Source organism: Poecile atricapillus, chromosome Z (assembly GCF_030490865.1).
Source record: "Poecile atricapillus isolate bPoeAtr1 chromosome Z, bPoeAtr1.hap1, whole genome shotgun sequence".
NCBI lineage: Eukaryota > Metazoa > Chordata > Aves > Passeriformes > Paridae > Poecile > Poecile atricapillus.
The window spans coordinates 83,904,568-83,931,386 of NC_081289.1; the positions used below are offsets into that span (position 1 = coordinate 83,904,568).

General features: G+C 36.7%; 1 protein-coding gene across 1 annotated transcript in view; it reads right to left on the bottom strand.

Annotated features, from left to right (window-relative positions):
* Nucleotides 1-26,819, bottom strand: part of MCTP1 (multiple C2 and transmembrane domain containing 1) — a 220,215-nt gene that overhangs the window by 84,104 nt on the left and 109,292 nt on the right. Inside the window, exons 13-16 of the mRNA XM_058825862.1 lie at nucleotides 24,782-24,884; nucleotides 24,329-24,430; nucleotides 23,911-23,985; nucleotides 22,234-22,353 (exon numbers count right to left, since the gene is read on the bottom strand). Coding sequence (XP_058681845.1) covers nucleotides 22,234-22,353; nucleotides 23,911-23,985; nucleotides 24,329-24,430; nucleotides 24,782-24,884 — 400 coding nt within the window. The remainder of the gene's footprint in view (nucleotides 1-22,233; nucleotides 22,354-23,910; nucleotides 23,986-24,328; nucleotides 24,431-24,781; nucleotides 24,885-26,819) is intronic.

Sequence of the window (26,819 nt, forward strand, 5' to 3'; positions counted from 1 at the left end):
TGAGGTAGAAATTATTGTGACTTAAAATTCTGGTAGGAAGCAGACAGGCATTACTGCATGTGATTCTCAATTAAAAAAAATTACATAATCTATGTGTGAAAAGAACTTGACCTGAGACTATCTAACATAAGGCAACAAAGCCTTTCTCTTTCCTTTCCCCTCTCTTTTTCCCCAAATCAATATTTTTTTCTATTTTTTATGAGAGAAAGCATGATGCCATTCCTAATATGTACTTTTTAAAACACACAGACATTCAAACACAAGGAAAATAAATCATCATATTAAAAGGACTTAAAAGTATATCTCCAAATGTTCACAACTACACGTCCTTCCTTCCTTCCTTCCTTCCTTCCTTCCTTCCTTCCTTCCTTCCTTCCTTCCTTCCTTCCTTCCTTCCTTCCTTCCTTCCTTCCTTCCTTCCTTCCTTCCTTCCTTCCTTCCTTCCTTCCTTCCTTCCTTCCTTCCTTCCTTCCTTCCTTCCTTCCTTCCTTCCTTCCTTCCTTCCTTCCGCCACTTCCGCCACTTCCGCCACTTCCGCCACTTCCTTCCGCCACTTCCTTCCGCCACTTCCTTCCGCCACTTCCTTCCGCCACTTCCTTCCGCCACTTCCTTCCGCCACTTCCTTCCTTCCTTCCTTCCTTCCTTCCTTCCTTCCTTCCTTCCTTCCTTCCTTCCTTCCTTCCTTCCTTCCTTCCTTCCTTCCTTCCTTCCTTCCTTCCTTCCTTCCTTCCTTCCTTCCTTCCTTCCTTCCTTCCTTCCTTCCTTCCTTCCTTCCTTCCTTCCTTCCTTCCTTCCTTCCTTCCGCCACTTCCTTCCGCCACTTCCTTCCGCCACTTCCTTCCGCCACTTCCTTCCGCCACTTCCTTCCGCCACTTCCTTCCGCCACTTCCTTCCTTCCGCCACTTCCTTCCTTCCTTCCGCCACTTCCTTCCTTCCGCCACTTCCTTCCTTCCGCCACTTCCTTCCTTCCTTCCTTCCTTCCTTCCTTCCTTCCTTCCTTCCTTCCTTCCTTCCTTCCTTCCTTCCTTCCTTCCTTCCTTCCTTCCTTCCTTCCTTCCTTCCTTCCTTCCTTCCTTCCTTCCTTCCTTCCTTCCTCCCTTCCTCCCTTCCTCCCTTCCTCCCTTCCTCCCTTCCTCCCTTCCTCCCTTCCTTCCTTCCTTCCTTCCTTCCTTCCTTCCTTCCTTCCTTCCTTCCTTCCGCCCTTCCGCCCTTCCGCCCTTCCGCCCTTCCTTCCGCCCTTCCTTCCTTCCTTCCTTCCGCCCTTCCTTCCTTCCTTCCTTCCGCCCTTCCTTCCGCCCTTCCTTCCGCCCTTCCTTCCGCCCTTCCTTCCTTCCTTCCGCCCTTCCTTCCGCCCTTCCTTCCTTCCGCCCTTCCTTCCGCCCTTCCTTCCTTCCGCCCTTCCTTCCTTCCGCCCTTCCTTCCGCCCTTCCTTCCTTCCGCCCTTCCTTCCTTCCGCCCTTCCGCCCTTCCTTCCGCCCTTCCTTCCGCCCTTCTTTCCGCCCTTCCTTCCTTCCGCCCTTCCTTCCTTCCGCCCTTCCTTCCTTACGCCCTTCCTGCCTGCCTTCCTGCCTTCCTTCCGCCCTTCCTTCCTGCCTTCCTTCCTGTCTTCCTGCCTGCCTTCCTGCCTCCCTCCTTCCCTTCCCTTCCCTTCCCTTCCCTTCCTGTCTGCCTGCTTGCCTTCCTGCCTGCCTTCCTCCCTTCCTGCCTGCCTTCCACACCTGCACTTCCTTCCACACTTCCACACTTCTTTCCACACTTCCTTCCTTCTCCTTCCTTCATCTTCTTGCTGATGTTTTTGTTGAGTTTATTCAACATGATCCATTTAGCATTTAGAGGGAGGGTGAAGCTCCCTTGGGTAGCTACTCCAAAATCTGCCCCAGAGAGAAGAGATGCTCCCCACAAACCTGCTGCAGGTGCCAGGGACATTCCCAGCAGCACCACCTGCAGTCACAGGGAAAGGTGGATGGGTAATCCAGCAGCACAACTAACAGATGTTGTGGCCATTCTGGCTCCAGACAAACCAGAGGAGCAGCCCCAGCCAGCAGCCATCACCTCATTAAGCAGGCCAAGAGCCTCTCTGGCATGGTGATTGGAGGAATAAATGTAGGTCTGGCAGGTTGTTTACATCACATTGCTGAAAACCCACCAAGGTAGCCCTCTGGCATTCCAATGGAGTAATTTCGGCGTCTGGCAATCTTGGCTGGGGGTTAGGCTCTCCCACTGGGGTTTTTTTGGGGAACTGCAGCATAATACCACATGAGGTGTTGGTGCTGACCTGAGACTTGGCTGGGGGTTAGGGCTCCCTTTGTTCCTGCTGCTTGGGCATCAATCCAAGTGGTCACTAGTTTTGTATCTTCAGCTCTGGGACTTTGCTACTCTGCAATTCAGCACTCAGATTGAATCTGCCAGCTTTCTCTGCTTCTCCCTGCTGCTACTTGGCACTCCAAGACTGGTTGCTACCTGCGTGAGTTTCAGGGGAATCACTCCCCCTCCTCCCTCTTGTCAGAGGCCGGCATCACTCCTGAGGATGTTCCATGTCCAGCCCGGAGTGCCCCATGCCAGGCATGAGTGATGGACTGCATCCTCTCTGCAGCACCTCTGCCTCACCTGAGCCACCAACACACCCTGCCAGCCAGGGTCACAACTACTAAGCAACACAGAAAAATAGTGCTCAATGTGTGGGAAGTGTCCGTTACTGTGTTCTTGTTTGTTCTGTTCTCTCTTCTGCTCTATATATTTTTTTTCTAGTAAGGAATGGTAATGTCTTTTCTTACATTTTGGCTGGGAAGCCCTGTGATTTTCAAAGTTATATTAATTCAGAGGGAGGGGTCTTCTTTCCATTCCAGGAAGATTCCCACCTTCCTTGGTAGACATTTGTCTTTTAAGCCAAGACACAGTAGTATAAGAAAAGCCTTTCACATAAGAACTTGTAGTAACCTGTAAGATCTGTGATGTTTCCAAGCCAATCTGTGTGCTGTTTTTTTAAGTAGGTGAACATTTTACAGTAGGGACTCTTGTTCTCAATACAGATGGGTTAAAGAAACCTTTTGTTTATGAAGGCAGAATTAACCAGATAGGATCCAGCTCTTTATTTGTATATATGAATAGCTATATCTATCTATCTATCTATCTATCTATCTATCTATCTATCTATCTATCTATCTATCTATCTTTCGATCTCTCTCGTTCTCTCTCTCTCCTCCCCATCCCTATATCTATATCTGTACCCAACATAAAGCAAAATCCAGAGCACAGTGTTTACATCACATTCTAAAACCACCACACTAAAATTACTAATTTCAGGTGAAAAGAACTGGCTGTAAGCCTCTTCACTTGTCTTCTCTTGAACCTTTATCTCACTACACTACTTTAGGAAACAGCATCCCAACAGCAGGAAATGGAAACCCCTTTCTTAGTGGGGACAATAAACATAAATGACATAAAAGCATGTGGTGGTGGAAACCCAACCACACCTTCCCAATGACAGGAATCCAGAAAGCAGTGACTTCAAGATCCTGTTAGAACCCACCTAAATGAATTAAAGAGTCATTGCTAAAACATGTAATTCTTTCTTCCCTGCTGTCAGTCAGCCCCAGCAAACTAGCCTCAGCAACAAAATACCTAAAATTTGATTAAAAAGGGTGTAAGCAAGTGGAGAATTAAACACAGGCAAAATCCTGGTGTAAAAATAGCCGTATGAGAACAGATTTTGGCTGTGGGATTTTTATATCATAGAACAAAGTAATACCAGTAATCCCCTAAAACAGTATGTCAATAATGTTTATCCATGTCAGAACTCAAAAAGAAAAATACATTAAAAGAAGGACTACAATACCTTGAAAACTCATGATTGTATTCCCATTTTTTCCTTTGAAAATTTGATGTTGTGTCTTGACAGTGACAAATTGCATGTTCTTTGCTCAGTGGACTTTCCTGATAATAGAAGATATTCTTCCCCACGAGAAGGAATATTTCAGGTAAACACACTCACATGTACTGAGACTGCCCTTTACCGAAAAAGAGTTTGATCTAATTGGTAGAATATCATCATGGAACAGAACATTTTAAAATAGATTACCAGGTAAACTTTAAATAACTTCAAACATTGAAAATGCCTATTTTTCTTAAGATACTATTCCTAAGATATTCATATCTGTGAAATGCAAGTTTTGCACTGCTATACCACATACTCAATGACAGCTACATAGTATTTATCTTCTGAATAATTCTTAGAGACTAATCAGTTCACCTAAAAAAAGCAGGAAGATAAAATAGAAAAGAGCAAAATTGCACTATTGCAGTTTTAGCATAAGTTTATTATAAGGTAATTGTTTATACCATCGAAATTTTCTTTAAAGTTTAGGGGAATCTACTGTGGAGGAATATATGTGTATTTCACTGTAATCTTTCTGTCACAGAACCCAACAGATTTCTATCTACTGTTATCTAACTATGAAAAAGTTTAAAAAAAAAACTTGTAGCTCATCCTCCAGACAATCAGTTGAACAGTTTTCTATCATACTTAGGTAGGAAGTAAGTGTAGCCTTATTCTTCCACACAGTGATAACAGAAAGAGAGAAAGTAATGAAAGAAAAATGTACCACCCATGTCTGTGTATACCTTTAATTTTTCCTTGCTACATAGATATATAGCTGTGTACGATCTACATATAAAATACCTGATGTAGAGATGTGAATTGCTGTGAAGATGCAACAGAAAAGTAAAAAAACCAAACTATTACTAAAACAAGATTTTTTTTCAAATGTCTATGAGATGGAGTTGCCTCCTTTCCTTGTGTTTTTGTTTTTTCTTCTCCTGTCTACACAGTATATGCTCTGCTTTGATAAGTCAGTCATGATGTGGTCCTGCTTTCTCTGGGTGCCACAAGCTGGGAAATTACTCCCTTGACTTATGAGTTACAATATGAACATTTGCTATGGACAGCAAGTGTCTTTCTGACACTTGGCCACTGACATGACAAATTGAAGCAGGGCCTTCAGAAACAAGTCAGCTTTCCTTGTTAACCATGCAGCATTTGCTCAGGCAAAACAACCAATAAAATATACTTTCCTCTCAGTTTTTTTTTTAATGCTTGCTTGGATTCCTGCAACAATTTGAAAGATGAAAAGGTTTGCATTTTACAAAACAAAACCCAACCCAGACAAAGAGTGGCTCAGTGCATGTGGGAATTCAATCTGTGCTTCTCTCATCCACAACAAAAAATGCCTTCTATTCTAGTGAGAAAGGGAAAGGCTGGAAACTCCCATGCTGATAGTCCTGATGTTTTTCTGCTTCTACAGTGTGTCAAAGGTTAGTTCCCTCCCACCTGCATCACACTTTGCTTCTTCTAATACACAACCAAGCATTCAGACAATACGATTAAAAATTATCTTGCTCGTGGGAGATTCTCTCAGACATTCAGTGCTCCCTTCTCAAATATCCCAGTCCAGCACAGATAAAATCATTAACTTGTACCTTAATAAGAGCTTTGTATGATTGTTTTATTTTTAAACCCTATTTACTGACTCTCACTAAAATTAAGCACAATCTTAGTAGAATCAAATAAATGTCAACAGTTTCATTCAGCACACTTGTGGTCATGGATAAGGGTGATAGATAACCAGACCTTCTTTGTCACGACCTCTTAGGAGAAAAATAATAAACCTAGAGACATTCTGCGTTATGTGACATAAGAGCAACTCCAAAGGAAAACAAACTGTCATTTTAAGAGATTATATGCTGTCACTGGGTTCTAGAAGTGGAAGCAGTGATATTATGAAGCATATACTTGGGTGGAAAAAAAAAGAAGATTTTTTTTCCAGAAAAACTGCAGCCTCAGATTTAAAAAGAATGCCTATGTTACTTATTTTTGATATTGCATATTAGAAGTTGAAGAAGGAAGCAGTAGCAGCACTGGTAACAAGTCACCTCCCCAGCACTGACAGCAAGGTTGGTATTCTTGTGGGATAGCCTGATCCTGGCTTTGCAGTGGTTTTGATGAAACTCCCTGACCATCAAGTCAGTAGCCAGCACCTCTACGGTTAGTTGCTGACTGTTGTAAGTGATGGATCGAGCCCAAAGGGAGAAGGATGAACAGAGTTAGGTTAAATTCATAGAGTTTACCTTACTCAGCAGATAAAAGAGACCACTAGTGTCATGCAATTTGCAGAACAGATAAGAAAATGTGAAATATAAATGCAGAATTATGCTCATTTATTAATACCTGATGGACAGTACATTAAAACAAATAATTATGAGAGAACGTTGTACCTCTGAGGTACCTCATGAGAGTGATCTGCTGTTTTAAGATCACATATTGTCATCAAAGTCTGGAAATTATGCAAATAGTAATAGCTACATTTAGAGGTCTGCACAAGTAAAGACTTCCCCACCTAAATAGTAACTGTCTCTCAGGAAAGGCAATGATTTTTGTGTGAAGCAAAGGTGCTACCTACAGGCTTGAGCAGAGAATGACATGCAGGGAAGCTCAGGAAAAGGGATCCCATTTTATAAGGAAATAGAATAGAATTAGCATTACCACTAAACTAAGCACCTCTTAATTTCAGGCTGAAGAACACATCTTATCAAACTTTTAAAAATCCATAATATCAAAGATTTTCAGTTAACCCAATTTAATTCTGAATATTACAATGGTGTCTGTATTTTTTCTGGGTTTCTTTAATCAGTTACTGTAGCATGAAAAAATAGGAACAGATATTAAATAAACTGTATGCTCTTCTGATATTCTTATTTCAGGCATATTTTTACTGACAAATAAACTTGGCCACAATTATCAAAAGATCACAGCTGAAGATCAAAATTAATGTTTGGTCTTACAAATACAGTTAAGTGGTGCCAGACAGGAAGTAGTTGTACCCCATTAAATATGTATCTATACCTATTGTATAAACAATGTTTCATTCAATATGGTGCAGCTGTACTGAGAGTCACTTGCCTAAAAATAACAGGATGTCCAATATTTTTGAGATAATGAAAAATGCTTGTGAAAGTGCTTTAATCTAAGAGCCTGCTTTCTCTTGCTCTGCATCTTTTACACATTTGTACCCAATCAGATCAGATATGGCAAATATTTATGAGTATGTGTAGATTTACTGTTGTGGATATTCCTACTGATTTGAATGAACTTAATGATAGGAATTTAAAAGCACAGGGTCTGTTAACTGCTAGGAACAAAGGTGTGCTCACCACCCTGTACGTGCCACTGCAGTATACATCCAACACATAATGGTAACAGCACTAGCAGCAGTGTTCTCTTGCATTTACCTTCAGCTAAGAATAAGGCAAGCAGTGAAATTGAAAACTAATACATTCAGCCTTTCAAAAAAATTCAGACATCATTTTTTATTTTCCCATTTTTGAGGGGGGAACAGCTTCAAAAGTGTACAAAAATAGAAGATAAAAAGATAAATATTATTAAATGTATTTTGTATTATATAATTGAGTAATAATTGAGCATGTTTTTCCTTTCAAATATATAATTCAGCAGTTCTGTATTTAAAGGTTGTATTTTTCATATCTAAAGTGACGAAAAGGCAACACCCTGTCACAAGTACAATTACATAAATTTTAGAATCCCTACCATGCTATCAAAACATGAATTTTAAAATCAGATTTTCTTTTCTGTCCATTTGTCCAAATACTGAATTCCTTTTAGGGAGTAAATGTCCACATAATTTTTTGTTTGCATCAAATAATTGTGACATTCAAAGTCAATTATCTGATGAGCTGAAAAAGTACCTTAGCTTACTGTCTCAGACGAACAGATAATGTAGATTAAAGCACTTTTATGAAATAATTAAGATACATTAGTAGCTAATTCCAGCTTGTCTAAAAACACCATTCCAAAGAAATAAACCACAACATAAGCTTAAAAATAAATAAAAAATAAACTCAAAGAAGAACCAATTGTACTGATGTATGCCATAGAAGGACATAAAGAATCTTCAGCAGCAATACATATCTTTTAATTTATTCTTAAGTTACTAAAATCTCTCTTAAGGACAAGGTTCTATTCATACTGTTACTGATTTTTGATTCAAATTATTATGCAAAATATCCAATTATTCATTATTTTCAGATGAAATTTCAAGCATGGTCTGATCAAAACCTGTCAGCTATTCCTATTCTTATTTTTAGAAAATGAGTAAAAAAAAAAAGTTTACATTACTGTAATTCTACAGATACATTATTTTACATATAATATAATTACATCACAATTAAATAAGCTCAATTCTTTTTTTTAATTAAGATGACCCTGAATAATCTTTTAATATAAATATCTCATTATAATTAAACTTTTCAGAGTACATTTAAATGACTGTTGAAGAGAGAACCACACAAGCTGTGGCAGCATGTTCATAACAACTTTACTGTGAAATTAATATTTAACTCATTTTAAAATACTTAATGCCTCCTATATAGTTGTCTGGAAATTAGTTCAGGTTGCCTTTGCCACTAATTGAATTTATTTGTATGTTATTCTGCTCTCCCAATTTTTAATCAGAAAGTCCATGTGCTGTTAATGGTAATGTTCATGGATAGCTGGAGAAATACCAGTAAAGAGAAAAGTTCCTACTAGATTTCTCATTATGGTAACTAAATTTTAAATGATATGCCCAAATCCTTCTATTAATAACTTGCCTGTGATAAACTAATGCATCAAAATGCAACACCATTTTGGTGACATCTATTATTTTAGATGCAAAGGTATTTTTTCTCCCTTGTTAGGTTTTCTTAACCCGTAGTCAATATTAAATTCTTCCAAAGAGTGAGGATAGCAGATGTCAATAAACATTCATGATGAAAGGAAAACAATAGCTTGCAAATGGCTGCAAAAAATATTTCTGACAGGGAAAAATTCAAAATTATTCAGTTACATGCAAATATTCTTAATTTTGCTGCAGGTATATGCAATACAAGCTTTTCCAACTTTTAAAACCTAACCATGATTACATAAATCATAACTGACTTAACAACTAAACCCTTAACTAAACCCTGCTGTAGTATCTCATGTATGCCTTAAAATTAATTTCTTCTTTGAATTGCTGTAACAGTATTTGCAAGAAGTTCCTTCCAGGGAAAGGGATATTATGTTTTTCTTTGTACTTTTCCATCAAATGTTCACAGAGTTCTTCAGAACACTGATCAAAACTGACAAAGTAAAACAAAAAAATTTCCCTTATGAATGCTTGATGACCTTTGACATCATTCACTATTTAGAAGCCCATAAAAGAATAGATAACATATATGACTCACAAGTTACCAATTACAAAAAATTATCTGGAGTAGAATGCTACAGTAATGGAAAAAGATGGATTACTTGTCATAAACCAACAAAGCTTTTGTTTGCAAATCCAGTATCTCACTTCTTCCTTTTGTGTTGGGAAACTTAAAATGATTTCTAAACTACATTAACTTAAAAAAAATGCAGCCCATCATACAGGTCAACACTGAAGGTGACCCAGAAATAATCTGTCATTTTTTAACCAATATATTTTTTATATTTGACTATCAGTTCTAAAAATCAAAAGTCAGCAGAAATGAGATACATCACAGAGCAATCAGATAGTCCTGTACTTCAGAGGTATCGGGGGTTGCTGGTTCTACCAGCCGGGTCTTAAAGTGGTCTCAAGAGAAGTGCCACATTTGTCACTGCCAGGTCGGCAATGGAATTTAATTAGTCAATAATCACATTTTAGAGCACAGGCATCCCCTGTTTTAAAACACTCCTCCTGCACTAGAAATTCTTCAGGGTTTTGGGCTTTCTTCTGTGCATTTTAGGAGACAAATTTTTTGATTTTTAATCGAAAGAATGGGAGAAAGAATGGATGTCTGCAGAAAATAAAATAAATACAAGCTTCAGAGTACTGCAGTGCAGTGTCATCAGCTGTTGAGGAGTTATATATGAAAAACTCTGTCTGGTGATGCAGCCGAGCATTCGTTACACATTCTGACTGGCAAATAACAGGACTACTCAAATAAGAGATAAACCAAGATGAACTTTATTTTCATCCAGAAACCACAAACCCCCCTTTCAGCCTTTTGCCCTCCCGGCAAACACCGAACCTATTGCTTGTGGCACAATGCTGAGAGAAAAGTATCAGCAGGAATGCTTCTGATGCTTATAAAAGTAGCTGCTGTATCTCTCAGTTCCAGTTTAAGTGCTGACTCTCTTTTCACATACACTTTTTACTCTGCCTGTGCCAGAATCCACACCCATCTTTGGCTTACTAACTTTGGCCTAAGCAAGGGGGGACACCTGATTTATAACACCACTAGTTACAGCTCTTAACTGTCTTGCACTGTGAGAAACAGGGGAATGATTTCATTAAAATAATTTAATTCAAATCAGACATATTAGACATTGTAAGTAAAGGAGCAGAAGGGTGAGCACAGTGATCCGGAGACAATGAAGCATACTAACCAGAGTTTCCCAGGTTCAGATCCCAGGTCAGATACATACTCCCTGCTCCCAGCTTCAGCCGAGAGTATGCCCGGAGGTGCTGCCGCTGCTTTGGGGAGAAAGGAGAAGTAGGCTTGTGTGTCGGGGTGGGGAGGAAGGGGGGATTAGCTGCATTGTCACTCACTAATGACAGCTGCCGGATGATTAGAAACCACATTAAGTTCTTAACTTTAACTTTGCTAATCAGCAAGATCAAGCTCCTACAACCGAACTGGTGTTTTTTCATATTACAAAAAAATAAAGTGCACGTTTGCTGCCTAATCAGGATGTAGGGCAGTGAACAAGCACACGGTTGTAAAAATTAACTTCGATGGAATAAAACATTTGACTGATTTGGATTGGCCCACAGCATCATTTGCAATGGCTATGCAAACCTAAGGACTGAGGTTTTAAGCAGTATTATTTCTTCCTATGAAATTGTGACATTCAAGAATCAACTAACAAAAGGGAAAGTGTATTTAAGCATTTTGACATAATATTCTTCAAGAAGGTGGCACTTGAGAACAGCACAGCTCTGCTACATTTACTGTAAGAAAGCAAAACTAAACCAAAACAAAAACTTTCACAAAAAGAGCTGAATAGCCTTTACCATGACTATTGTCTGAGCAAGCTAGTGGTCAAGGCAAATGAATGTTAACTTCTGGGAAATGTGCAATTTTGCTATATTCTCCATATAGACAGAAAGCTTACTTCTTTAACAGTGTGTTTGAAGCCATTTCAAAATAGATTATTAATGATGAAGCTATAATGCAGGTATTTTCTTCAGGTTTGGTTGCTGTTGTTGGGGTTTTTTGTTTTGTTTTCTTATTTTTTGTTGTTGTTTTTGGGTTTTATGTGTTTTGTTTATTCTGTGGGGTGTTTTGTTTTTTGGTTTTTTGTGGTGGGTTTGGGTTGGGTTTTTCTTTGTTTTTTGTTTTTTTTTTCTTTACTTAACCTCCAGCTTTGATGTGTCTGCTTTTGAATATACAATGGTTACCCAACCATTTTATGGCTTTAACAAACCCTTACTTTCTGCCTTGTATTCTATACAATGTAGCCTCTATTTGCACCCAAGTGGTACTAAATTACAGATAAAGTTACAGCAAATTTGTTTTCTCAAAAAAGCAGTGAAGCCTAACATCCCTTGAGTAATAACAACCTTGCTTTTAATTCAGAAGTAGAACTGGAATAATTTTCCCTCAGAAAATGCAACAATTGAGCTGTTCTTGCAGGGCTGAATGAGGCATGGCTCAGTTTGCAGGTGTGCAGGTGCTCCAGTGGAGAGGGAGAAGAATGCCTGACCTGGATGGGCAGCCCAGGCTGTGGTAGGTAACTCCAGACTGGCCCACCATCTGTTGGATGGGGCTGACAGAGCTCTCAAATCTGATGCAAAGAAATATGCTGCAGTGAATCAGTAATTTATAGATATGTATCTTGCTCATACTGATGAAATCAAAGTAGCTAATAAAAACCTGAAGCACCCTTGGAGCAAAGCAGAAATGTCTTAAAAGGTTAAAACTCCATAAATCACAGCCAAAGAGATTCTTGAATGTGAAAATAGTACATTACAAGGACCTACGAGCACACTGAAGTTATTTTTCAAATGTTCCAGCTAATAGACTGTGATGAAGAAGTAACTTTTTTTAATGTGTTTCACCAGAGTTGTGTTAAAGAAGTTAAATTTTCAGGATTTAAACCCAAATCCAGCTGATATGAAGCTGCAGTGCTATGAAGAGCATGATATAATACAGAAACAAAACTCAAGCAAGGCGTTAGTTACCTCTACTGTAAAATAAATCACTCCAATACATTTCCATGTTTACTTGCTGCAATATTATGATACTATTTCCAAGAGATGAAAATCAAGCATTTTCAACATTTCAACATTTAAGGAATAAGCATTAAGTGCTGTTAATGTAGTCTTATGCCAGTAATCATTGTCTTGGGAAAAGTATATTGTGTTTTATATACTAATGCTATGATGTGTTTATTAACTCAGAATCCCTCTGCTAACAATGCTCTAAGCAAATAATAATCAATATGGTGGTAAAAAACTAATTTTAAATTTAGTTCATGTTAAAGGAATACATTATCTGCTGGTATTATTTCTTCTTCAAGAGAAAAGAGCAAAAAGAACACTGTAATACAAGCAAAAATTACTCAGTCTTTCTTTTTAAAGGAAAACATGCTTTAATAAACATTATTGGTATCTCTTACAGTATTGATTACCCATTTTCAAAGGAATTAGCTGGTCTTAATTTTAAAAACATACTTTTCCTAGAAAATGAAGAATTTGTCATTGGAAAATAAAGATTCAAATGCACGCACCTGTGCCTTCTGATCTAAGATTAGGAAGAGATTTTTTTTCTCTGCCGTGTAAATGAGCACCAGAAAGAAACAGTGAGAACAGCTGAACAGACACCATGCACTTAAGAACTGAGTAGAAATGTAAGGAAATACCAAAAGTTCCAATTACGTAATACCAGTTTTAACAGATAACTCTGCACTGCTAGTAACAGCTGTGAGAGTAGTCGTCAATCCCAAATAAATAAAACTAAATTATGTCAACTTTTTTATTTTTGAAAATCAGTGGGTTCTCCATAGTGCACTTGTATCCCTGGAAAGCAGTTGGTTTCTTGTCACTTCAAACCTACAGTAATAGTATAGATATTGTTCATGGAAATGCACAGACTCACAGATCTGCCATACAGTTTTAAGTCTATTCAATATCAGGTGCAGACATTCGGTTTGCAGCTACTATTTTTTTTTTTTCCCTCTTCAGTAATAATTGGAGTCACAACTACAGTTATTTCACTGGTGTTAATACTTACCCTGGAATAAATACAATCTACCACTGAATCCAAAATAAACAATACTTTTAAAATTATGTCACCTTTTTTATTGCAAAGTATTAAACAGATTTCATGTATCTGGTTTTTTTTTTTTCCCTTTGGAAAAGTAAATAAGCTAAAAATAAAAATGCCACTTTCATCAAACAACTGGTATGATATTTACAGACTTTTTACTTCAAGGACAACTGCAATTCTTCTTTCTTGCAGAAGTTAAATCACATAAGCATGACACTTGGTAAAAATTTAACATTCTGTCCACATTGTTAAGTGTTCCACATATTAAAAAACTATCTAGACAACACTGTTTCTTGCTTCGACACTTAACTAAAATGATCTTTGAGGTATTTTCTGCTTCTCTTTATATTGCCATGACCAGTAGAGGTTACTGTGCAAGATATGCCATTGCAAACCTGCAGGGTTTACCAGTGATGTGGCTAAAGCTACACAAGCATTTTCTTTGCAAAACTGTAATGGCAAATTTTGCCTTTAATTGAGAAATTTAAAAAAACATTCTGTCTGGATAGTAATCTGCGTGATTCATCCTTCTCATTGAGATCCTTATGTTTTGCCTTGGCAGGATGGGGGAAAAAAGCACATAGAAAAACATCATTTTTCAGAAAAAAATTATTTAACTCTAATTTTTCAGGGACAGAAAACAACGTGAGTGGAATCTTTAAGAACCTTGACTGAAACTATACAATAAAAATTAGGCTAATAAACTGCTGTATAACTCATACATAATCTAGAAGAAAAGTAAAAATATCAACCCTTTGTGAACTTCTGAAGTGTTTTTCTTCAACAGCCCACTTTTTGTCCCCTTGACATTAAGACCGCCTGCTCAGCACACAGACTCATTATCTCAAGCAAGGGACAACTTCTAGTGCTATGGCTTTTTCACACTGGGTCACAAGAAAATTTCCCTACCTCTGACAAAAAACAATTGTGAAAGACCAGTGCTTTCACAGGACCTTCCTACATAAATCTCAGTGGAGTTCCACTGGAAACAAAGCTTCTTGCATTGAAAGTCCACCTTATCATCATCATTACAAACAGCATCACCACCCTCCAGGGATTTCCAAGAACTAAATAATCTTTCAAATCTTTTCCAGCTCCAAACCATACATTTATGGAATGGAAGCATGCAGCATCTCTCTTTTCCAAAAGCATACGATAAAGCTATGTGTGGCAGACACTCGCTTTTTAGGAAAAAGGGACAAAACACATGTAAGTTTTCCAATGATTACTTGAGTTTGTTTTTCTTTAGAGGCTTTACTTACATTATCAATAAAAGCAATTACAGTTAGTCATATAGCATATGTGGCACTAGAAGACACAAAATATGGTCTAAGGCTTTTTAATGTTAACAGCCTGGATTTCCCATTCAGCTACCAAAACTGAATTTATAAAATTGTGAGTTAAACCATACAAACTGTAGAAATGTATTTTTATGCATATATGAATTGTTACAAAATGGTTTAAAGTGTTTTAACTCCAATAAAATCCAGCACATTGAAAATAACTTTTCCCTTAATTTTTCCACCGGGACATTAATGTCATCACCTACCAGCTACATACCTACTAAAGAAACAACTACTCTGCAGGGATAAGTGCACTGAAGATTCCTTAAGGAGCAATAGGGAGAAACCAGTAGTTTAACTTCCAAATTTAATTTCTGTCCTTTCTAAGCCTTTTGCACACTGTATTTTCAAAAGATTTGAAACAATTTCTCCTCTGTCTGATTTACCTTACTTGGGCAAGACATACCTGCTTCTTTTGCCACTACACTGCAACTTTTGGCAAAACTATTACATTACACTGGTTTTAACTGTTGAATAGTCCAGTGAAGCCAGCATGTCCTACAGTTCTTCCACTTCAAAACAAACCTTATAATACTTATTCCTACTAAAACAAAAAGGAAGTAAAAACACTCTTTGTAACATGATTTTATAATGTGTTGGTTCCCATAATACTCATCATTAGAAGATTATGAAAGAGTAAGATATCTTATAACTCAGTCATGTGAAGTATCTAAGTCACGGAAGTTTAAATGGTCAAGATCTCCTGTGATAGCTGTGAATTAGCACCTCAGGGAACCTGAGGATGATAGGGTACACATTTACCTTAGAACACCCAAGCTACTTAGTAATTATCCAAATTCAGTAGCAATGATGTCTGAATTCTTTCAAGTGCCAAGTTTTTCATTCAGTACAGTTTCATGCACTGAAGAGGAAAGTGCAAGTAAGAATTGGTGATGCAATGCAAGCCCTCCCTGGGGGCCCAGTGGTCCACTCTGCAACTCTTCCAGTAACACCAGGAAGTGGGAGACTGCCTTGTACATATCTTGGGCTATCAGAAACATACTGCAGAGTAAGACTGAAACTCACACAAACTGGCTGCCCAGATTTCTACTCACATCAAGACTTTAGCAGGAAATCTAAGCTTACTTTTAGAACTTTTCAGGTAATCCTAAATATGGGAGAGTAAATAATAGTTTTTGTCAACTTCCACAAGTATTTGGTAGTTAAATACTTTCAGAATACTGCCAGCTTTCTATGAAAATACATGGGAAAAATGGTATAATATTGAAGGAGAAGTCTAAGACTTGGGATACCAATGCTTTATGCTACTGTCTATTCCTGTTTGATAAATGAAAAAACAAGGAAAGTAATTCCCCACACACCATCGGTGGTTTTGAGATTTAATGCCTTAAGATTATGAAGAAACTTAGAACAGCATCTAGTTAGGTACTAAAATATATATGCTGGTAAAATAAACACCTAAGGGAGCAATTAGAGAGCTTAAAGGTAGAGACAGTGCCATTTTAGACACCCCCGGGTGGGCACCCCAGTCACCTGGATGGTGATGGCAGAAATGACAGAACGAACCTAAGACAGACACATACTCTTCTGGGACAGCAGCTGGACAGCACACAGGTTGCTCTACATTACTAAAAATGGCACAGGTCTGTGTTTGGGCAATAAATCTCACTGTTAAATTAGTTCAGCAAGTATGCATTCATTCTGTGAAGAAAGTAAAATTAAAGTGACTTTTTATAAACAAAATAAAATATTAAAAGAGGCTTTTACATAAGTATTCCCAATCTTTCTTTTTATCAGAATTGCAAACATACAATTTGTGAAACAAAAGATGTGGATTGATGACACCAGTTTTTCCATTCCAGTGTCATTCCTCAATTGTTATAGTTAGGAGGTATATTTTTATTCACAGCTGGTGCTGCTTTGTTCTTTCAGTATTAATAGCTAATGGACCTCTTTGGTCCTATATACCAGGTTCTGCTATTTTTTTCTTTCTTATTCCACTTTCTAAAACATGGCACAAAGTATAGGAAAGTGTTGTAAAAAGCTTAAATTCCATTGTAATTTTGAAGAGGTCAAACATTAGTTCTGCTGATACATAGAAAATTAGGAAGGAGGAAACAGAACTTAGACCCCTTTTCTTTTTGTCTACTTTACTTTGGAATAAAACCCCCACCAAACCCCACAGCAGTCTGGTCCACTTCTTTTTCTAACCTGCTGGTGATGACACACGACAAAAAGTTGAAAGACCCTTACATGTGTGTGCAACATGCATCAGAAATTAATCTTCTTCCTGACCTTGCCATAGCCATGTTACTTAACCTCTGCAAATCTCTCTTTTGAGAACAGGCAGTTTTGATAGCTACAACAATTTTTGGAAGGGTTTTTTTTCTAGGACACAAAAAAAGCTTTTGCAACTCCCTTACCAACACTTGTTCAAATTTCTAGACAAGAGGTGGCAAAGATAATATGATGACACATTTCACCCTGGTTCAGCAAAAAAACTATTTGAAGGTTGTATCCTCAATAATGGTATCCACAATGGGAACATCTACAAGTTTTTTAATATATGTGAAAAATTCTGATGCTCTTAAAATTACAGGGTGAAAAAATAAGGAAAATATGTAATAATTACAACGAAGGCATTCCAACCCCTGATGGTATCATACCAAGTCTCTCCGGAAACATAATCTTCCTTTGTCTTCATTTTTGCGTAAACATTGTTTCCAAAATACACAGTATTGTTTCCCTTTTTATTAGGGAAAAGCTCAGTAAACTGACAAAATGGTTCTGCTGTCTCATTTCCTTCTAGGAACTAGTACTTTTAAGTCCTGTTTCCTTTTCAATTAATTAATGTGACACCTCCAGAACTAAATGGCATATGTGCAAGAGAACTAACACTAAATCAAAAGCTAGGGACACTATTATGTCATTTTCACACATGAATTCTTTAATGTTAGGAGACAAAGTGAAGGTGAGTTAGGCCTGACAAATTATTTGGATGCAGGGAGAGTCATTTCATCAATATTTGGGAGGCTGGGAAAGAAAAAAAAAATGTTTTCTCTGTGTATGAATGTACACACATAGAATGAATGAAAGGAATAGGAACAGGAATAGGAGAAGTGTTCATGAGAAGCTTTAATTTGAGGCTAGCATGTATGTTCATCAGGTGAGGGCACTCTGCCTCCTGCTGAGAAATTAAATGTTTATTTTATGAGTAACAGTTAAATGTTCAAGTAGACAATTAAGTACCTTACCGAGGACATTTTGGGATACTAAACACTTTATATGTAAGTGTTTATATATATGTAAGATTATATATTCTCTCATACTTCATATTTGGTGTTCCTCTAAGTAAAATATGTGGTTCTCTTTAGTTACTCAGTTATAAAAAGTACTTTAAAAGCAAGGGGATATTTTTGATAATGCTTATCTTAAACTTTTCATTAAACTACCAAATTTAAATTTTACCTTTTTGTGCACTCTGACATTTTTGTCTGGCATTTTCATTAATTTTGCAACATACATAGCTGAAATGTTAACTGATCAATACTTTGTCTTTCTCATGTAGCACTAGAGCAAAGCTCCCTAAGGACCACAGAGCAGTACAGAAATTAAATGTGTATCAAATGTTAATGTTAAACACAGCAGAACTTACTGTATAATGACTGAAATGGTTAAAAAGATTCCAAATGGACAGACGGTAGCACAAATTATCTACAATCACATTTCAAGATTGAAGTTTGTACCATAAAATAATTCACTGACTCACACTGAAGAGTGTCCTTTCACTGATAGCTCCATTGTCCAATTATTTTTCAGCTCATTACAGTGAGAAATGCTAGTATTGGAAAAAAAGAATACACACCTTTTTTGCCTCATGTTGCACCCACTGACATCTAAAAGAACACAGATGTCTGGTCAAGAAGCTGATAGAAATTAGGCTAAACTTAGCAGACATTTCAGTGCCCACTGTGGATTAATCTGAGGAAAAAACATCCACTTTTGCATACTCTACTTAAGTTCTTTCTCCTGAAATGCACCATATTAATTACCAAATAATAATAAAAAAATTTAACTGCTAAATACTGCAAAGGTCTGTTTTAAACAGAGAAAAATATGTGATTTTATGGCAGATGTTCTCTACATAAGCTGGTTTTCCCCATTGTATTTAGGCCTTAGGAAGCATAAACATAAGTACATAACACATTCTTGATCAGCCTCTAGACATGTGATATAATAAAGCTGTTCTGGAATTGGAATATTAACTTAATATTGTTGCTATGCACTTCCTTTATTTAACGGGAAATACAAAAAAAGCAGAAGAGAATATAGAATTTTCTAATTGCTCTATGACAAAGTCATATGCTAGGCAGACCAACCTATGCTTCATGAGCTACTTATTATCATCTTTATTATCTTTAAGTATTTTTAGGTATCTGAAAAATAACAGCTATTGATACATCACAGTTGTATCAGCATGAAAATACACATCTATATTGGTTGGAATTTTTCTTCTCCTGTGAATTACCAAAGCATAGAAAAAAAAAATGGGAGTGAAAACTCTCAGTTATTCAGACAAAATCCCCAGTGAAGATGATGAGCTTATGAAGTTTAATAGAAACAGGTAAAATATTGTTTAGTTGAGGAAATGCATAATCTAGAAGCTTGAAAACTTAATTTGAAGTTTCTGTATCTCTATGAATAGCACAGGCAACACTGGTGATTGAGATGATGGCTTCAGACAGATTTTAGAAAGAATCATCCTAAAACTTAATACAGCATTTCCATGCCTAAAATGTTCCAAATAATGTAAAAGTTTGAAACAGCTAAGCTAAGGAGTATAAATAATCAGCAAGCCCCATCAGGGAACACTGTTAACCTTGGTGACTAACAAAAGCAAATGATTTTAATAAGAACTGCAGTGAAGAGTGCACAAGGCATATAAAGCAGGTAACTGTAACTTATTATAGTTACCATATTAATCAAGGTTTTCAGTAGGTTTTCAAGGGTAGTTCTCCTTTCCTGATCTATCTTAGTAATTACATTTTTGAAAACTGAGCTATTCTGCTGGAAGTTCTTCAGTCCTGCATATCCTCATCAGAAAGAAAAGTCTCATGGTAAAAAAGTATCCATAATTGTAATGCCAAAAATGTGGGGCATTGGGAGATACAAAAAAATCTACCCTTACATATGCAATGTAGGTGAAATAACTGTAACTGTGTATCAGGATGCACCCATTGCAGTATATTTTCAAATCCAACCAGACAGAAGAAATGGTTAATTTAAAACCTTACTTCTCATATGCTGTTTATTAGTCTGCCTAAAGAGCTGAAGACCTCCAGAACAGACTGCTTCTCATCTCCTTTCTGGAACTGACATTTCACTGTGACATTTCCTAGCCTCTAGAAAAGAACTCCAAGAGGATATGTAATTTGTATAACACTGAACAGAAAATGTAACATATATGTACATTTATTTTGTACACTGTATTAAATTCAAATGTAGCCTTAGTGCAAGTATAACTCACCATAACACAAACAAGTGGATGGCTCTCAAGATGTCAACAGCCTACGAAAGTCCAGAAAACATCTAAACCCAAAGCTTATAATCATGACAAAAATTTACAAATATTTGACTTGGCCAGCAAAAACTTCTTTTGCCTGACAGAGGAATGACTTGATCCTTGCAGAGAATACCAACAGGCAGAAGAGCAGAGGATGCATTTTGGATGCAGAACAGGAATACATCTCTACAATCACAGCACTGATGTAAACATAAAAATCTACTGCAACACTTACACAGCAAAAGAAATGCTGTAAGAAAACCAAGAAAATCAGATTTTAAAAATATGTCTCTCTATATAGATAGGAATGAAAAATACAAATATATCTATAAAATATAATCAGAAACATATTTCTACTGCAATGCACTGCAACTCTAATAATAACATATACTGATTATTGACCTCCCTACTCAAATTCTGTTTTACATACCACTACTACTACTACTTATTATGATACTGATTTTTTTCTATGACCAGAAACAATTACAGTTTAACAGCAACACCACTTCTTCCACGGCCACAGCAGTGTGCCATGGGCAAAAAAATATTAATCTGCCCAACGAATAGGATGTATTTCCATTTTCCTTTCTTCCACTGGCAACAGCTGAGTGTTCCATATCCTTATTAAAATCTGACTTAGAGTGATGAATACTTACTAACTGAAGCAGTAATAGCAATATGAACATTTGAGTTTCATGTTGAAACCTGCATCTTCCTATGAAGTGTTGATAACTTTTAACTGGAATGATAGATTGCCTTCCCACAGCAAACAGTAGCAAGCATATTCAATCTTTGCACAGAGTGCCATTACTACAGACATCAGTAAAAGTACAACCGCCTGGCTCTCTGAATAGCATATGTATCTCCTGTACTCCCAATGAACATGGCAATCAAGGACCAACAGCATTCTGCCATCCTTGACAGGCACAGGGGGGTTTAACAAGCAACACAGTTCAAATGGGGCTCTGTTAGAAGAAACTTTCTGCAAAACAGCATGACTCAGTGACACACCCAGCTACCCCATTTTACTGCACAGGCAGCTCCAATGCCTGGTTTGATTTCTCCAAATTTGAGGCACCTGACCTTCAAGCACCCAAGTAAAACGTACTGTCACCACACAATGCGTGAACTCAAAGTTATACCAAAACTTCCCTGCTCATAATCATAGTGGAGAGGCTCCAAATCAGAGTATTTCAGCCAATTTAATAAACTTATAAATTCCAGAAAGTATGTCCATGCATACATTTCTACTCTCATATGAAAAAATAATGGTCTTGTTTGTATATCTTATGATTTTAAAAATAAAGAGGTACTTATCTGGGTAACACAATGCAATCTTACAATTATGCTTGGAATTTTTAAAATTTAACATAAAAATAAAGGTTAATAATAATGAAGATCATGTTCATGAAGAAAGAGGCCATCTTATTTAAATAGCTAAGAAAAAATTCACTAAAACCATTCACCAAAAACTATGACCAGAGCTTGATGCCTAAAAGGTACTAGTTTTTTTGCATTTATGGTTTTAAGGTTGGGTTTGTTTTATTTTTGTGGATGTTTTTAATCTAGTTTTTAACACCACCTGTGAATAATTAGTAATCAAAAATACTTTAAGAGTCAATATTCAATATGCAAGGAAACCGAACAAAATGTAATGGAAATAATTTTTTCATTATTTATATGCTATTTCATTTATATATCATATTATTTCATTAAGGGAGAAGCTTAGAATATGTTATCCATAGTTCACTGACTCTGGTTTGATTTGGATTACATGCTTGTAATCCAATCTTGCTAATATAATCTATTACATTTTAACTATAAATAAACAATTATAATTTTTAAAAGAACACTCTTATTTGTGTGACATTTTAAACTCAATTACTTTTTTTTAAACCCGAATAAACGTGACTTATGGTATCATCATAATGCAAACTTTTAAGTAAATGAAAAAGAAACCACCAATCTACACAGTATTGTCTCTCAGTCAAGAATATACACACACTGGGATGATTAAAGATAATACAAAGATCATACCAAAAAAGCAGCTAGACTTCTTGGTGGAGAATCCCAGTCAAAACAACTGCTAATGTAGCAGATAGCAGTAATGACCGCCATGACACAATGCTTCATCCGGATGAAGTTCCTTAACAGTAGCTGTTAAAAGGATGAAAGATTGAAAATATTTCAAAACCTGAAAAAGTTTCTGGAGAAGTTCATCCTAACAATACTGCCATTCTCAATTTGGGTGAAGGCTCAGAAAATACTAAGCTCTCTAGCTCACAAATTGAGCAAGTTAGTTTAAAATCTCTGACTCGGAAGAGAGAAAATTTGCTAATTGTATCAACTGGTATTTGTTGAATTTAATTCTAGATAGTACAAAAATTGTTCAACATTAAAAAGCCACTTACAAAATTTCACAAATTATTTTGTTAATTAGATTTCAGTTTCATTAAGCCTTTCCTAACAAATGTTGGACATTTTTAATAAAAAAGATGTTGCAAGGCACTAAACTGAAACCATGCAACTCTACTGGTCTAATATAATCAAGACATCTGCACCATTTAACATTTTTAACAAATTTTTCTGCTGTGATGTATTTTGAAAGCATTGTTTTAAGTATTTACCAAAGTAATCTCCATACTTTCAAAGTACATTAATGTAAGACACAAAAACTCTACGTTTTGATTCAGGAAAATGTACTTTAATCTTCTAAAATGGCAAAACACTTCACCACAAAAAGTGAACAAATCAGTGAATGATTTTTGTATTGAGTCGCATAGCAAATGGTCACTCCTCCTGCCATCTCCAAAAGTCACAATGCCATTTTCATTTATGAAAGTGGGAAGAAGAATGAATCTTGAGTAAAAGGCTTTGTTGCTTCTTAGCTGGAATAATAGTGCAAAATGCAGCTTTAGTAACTACATTACTTAAAATTGAAAATAAAGAAATATTTTGCCTCTTGCAATTTTTTTTTATGAACTGTATCATAAACTGATATAAAATTCATCCAGCAGGTAATTTAAACCGTGCTCAAGACTACAAGCTTTCAGAAACAAAGATCTTTCTGAGATCTTTGACTTTTCTCTGAAAACAACAAAAATCTTATTCCCATAGTCCAACAAGTTCTGTTCATATAAGATACAACATTTGTGGAACACAAGAAACTGAGTACAAAGTAGTTTGAGTGCAGAAAAATATGTGCATTTAAATAATTTTTTACAAAACATTGAAACTGTGTGTAGCAAAAATATCCAGAGAAAAAAGAGTCAAGTTGTATTCCTAGGATTCCAAAGAGTTTTAGTCTGCTTTCACCTTTGATTCAAGCCTTACTCAAGTAACTGCTTTGAAATTTGGCTAAAAGAATGCTGGCTCCCTACCCTGAAACAAATGGAGAACTTTTGTGTCGAAGTTAACAGCAAAAATTTATGCAAGACTTATTTTACATGCACCTGTGCAATAATCTGATACGTGTGAAACCTGATGGTTTCAACTGTGCTCTTATTCATGTATTTCATGGAAATTAGGCAGCAATTTATAGAGGAGACACATTAAACCCATGTATTTTGTTTCTGACTTTTCAACCTACTATATTCTTCTGTAAACATGTAATGAAAATGTTATTCTTTACTCTCAGCAGTATGACACCAGATATATGAATGTGCACACTTGATATTAAGGATTTTAGAAAGGATTAGTGTTTCCTTACTTTACCTGTTTAGACAGTCTGTCTTCCTCTTCAATGTACTTCTGTTCTTTGGGCATTAAGGTTCGTATGCTGGCTTTCACCTATGCATTAAAACGCGTGTCAGTATTTCAAGTTTACTTGCTGCTCACTAATAACACAGGCTTCAATTCGCAAAATTTACCAAGTTTCAAAGTCATGGCTGCCAAGCTCGGGACACATAAGCATACACAGAGACAAGAGCTGCTGTTCAGTACATTAGCAGCAATAGCAGCAGCAGCAACAAAAAGAGTGGGTGTGCCAAGCAGTGGCAGAAGAGTATTCTGTAGTATAAATCAAGGCTTAGAGAAAATGAGGAATGACAGAAATTCTCTACAAATCAGGAACAAAAGCTTTCATGAAACTGAACTCTTTAGCAGTACAAAAAAACCTAAAGTTAAGACTTACAGCATTAAAAATCACATCTATTTCAAGATAGATGACCCCCTTTGTTGGCCCTGTCAGCTGCTTGTTTTTCAAGACGTAGGCTTTCTGTTCACCATTTTGAATCTGCAGGAAAAGGACATGACAGCCGTCTGTCTTGCGGTCTCCGCTGAATACACCCCCCCGGTGACCCCTGACCCCCAGCTGCTGAAACTGACAGAGAACCCAAAACAACTGTGGCAAGTCTGACAAGTACCTGTTCATTACCAGGACCGAGTCTGTCAGGAAAAATTAACTATCATGGGATTCAACATGGCCGTGAATAGAGTATGTTAAAATTTTAGTGTTATTACAGACCTTGGTTGAGAAATGACAGACTCAGAGCTGCAAATTTTTATTTATTTTTTTTTTCCCCTCTTTCCCCCCTTTCATTTTCAGAAAAAATTCAGAGTATTATGTCAGGTGAATGAGGCTTACAGACAGCAATGGTATAGCAACTTTGCCTAGAAAGTCAGCACTTCGATCGCGGTCCTCGTCGTAAACTGTCACTTCAAGCACTGAGTGGATGTCCTTTATATTGCTACAAAGAGAGAAGTACACACAGAAGAAAGAAGTCCCACCAACGGGTACTAAGGACAAAACTGTCAAAGGTTAGCACAGATATCCATCTGTTTTTTATAAGCTATGGAGGAGAACTGAGCTCAAGTAAATGAGACATCTCTGAATATAACCAAAATGCTTTCTAAGGGCTGCGATGGTTACTCTCTCTTTTTGTCTCAGCAAGGCTTTTTATAACAAAAATACTTTCTAAGCGCTGCAGATATCACTCCTCTCTCTGCAAGGTTTTTCCAGCAGAAGTTTTCTGAAGGATGTTGCATTAAACTGAGGGTTTGCACTGCATGACCTGCAAGGAGCAGCACTGGGTGCTCCACACTGGGTACAGCCACCAGCAGAAGGACAGAGAACTTTTAAAAGCTACTCTTAAACACTGCTACCCTTGTGGCAATTCTTCCTGCAAATACAATGAAATCTGTAGGTTACGAACTGGAAATAATTACAAGCTACAAGGGCATATACTTGCACTAAGAACAAGTTCTTTGTTTCTGAAATCCTCAGTTAATTACAAATATACAACAAATTACATCAAATAAAGAACAAACAATATGGAGCAATGCATCTCTCAGGTACAACTGAGGAAAAAAGACTACAAGCTATTAAAAACTCCATTGCCGTGCACAGGAAATGTCACTGTACATTGTAAACTTTTGGGTGAAAAATTCATATTCCTTATTTGAATTAAAAAAAATTATTTTACAGAACTAATGTTTGATTGAATGGCTGTTCCAGGAAATACAAATTCAAACAAAGCAGTTGAACTTCAATAAAATATACTCCTTCAGATGAGGGATTGCTAGCCCAAAAATTAATTAAGAAGTCCGAGGATAAATGCAAATGTACATAGAAGCAAGGCCTTGAAAGCCTTTAGATGTTTTCTATTCGATTTCTGATTAGGCTTTCGTCCTCTACAAGTCCAGGCAATTCCTTGTTCAGAGAACACTGTTGAGAAGTACAGGATGATTAGTTGTTGGCTCTATTGGTAAATAATTAAAAATATGTCAATGAACAATTTAGCATGGTTTTGCAGATACAGAAATGAGAACTACTGTAATAAGCCATTGAAAAGTACAACTACTGTGAGATTTTTTTTTTCTTTTGTTCTGAATTAATTTCTGAGTGCTCACTGCAGGTCAAGAAAACCTGTAGATGCTACATGTATGAATGACAAATCTAGAGGGGAAAACAAAAATTAAAATCACACTGAGTTTTGAGATTAAGGGTAAAATATAGCATTTTCATGTATGATAAAGTGAAGTAAGTGTACACAAAACTAAGGCTTCTACTGTTTTTGCAGAGGATTGTTACTGATTTCCACAGCAGTGAGAGCTGCAATGATCAGTTTTTTCTCCTCATTGGTGTCACATTACAGTAAGATAGAGAGAAGGGAGGAAAAAAAGGCGACTGAGCAAGGCAAACAAGGACATTTTGTCTGTGGAAGACTGTTTTTCTATTTTGTCACAGCCTTTAACTGCATTCAAAATAATACAAGGATAAAAGAACCAATCACATCATTTCCCATTAAATTGTTTTAGACTGCATTTTACCCTATAGCTGGATTGTACAAGTATTATACTAGATGGTATTGTGAGAATTGAAGCTGGTAAATGGAAACAAGAAGTGGAAAGTATTTCATCATAATTCAGGGAAATATAAATGCATGTAAAATTTCTAACTTTATGTAGTTCTCTAATGTTTTTTTACAGTTAACAACCACATTTTAATGAAGGTCATATTCACAGTATCTTTTTTTTCCCCACTCAAAACTTCAGGGGCAAATCCATCACACTGGATTTGACCCTTGAAACTCTTGCTTGACCTAACAGGAGTCTAGTGTGCATAGCATTACTCATACCTGGTTTCCACGAAACAGACCTGACATTTTTACATTCAAAATTAT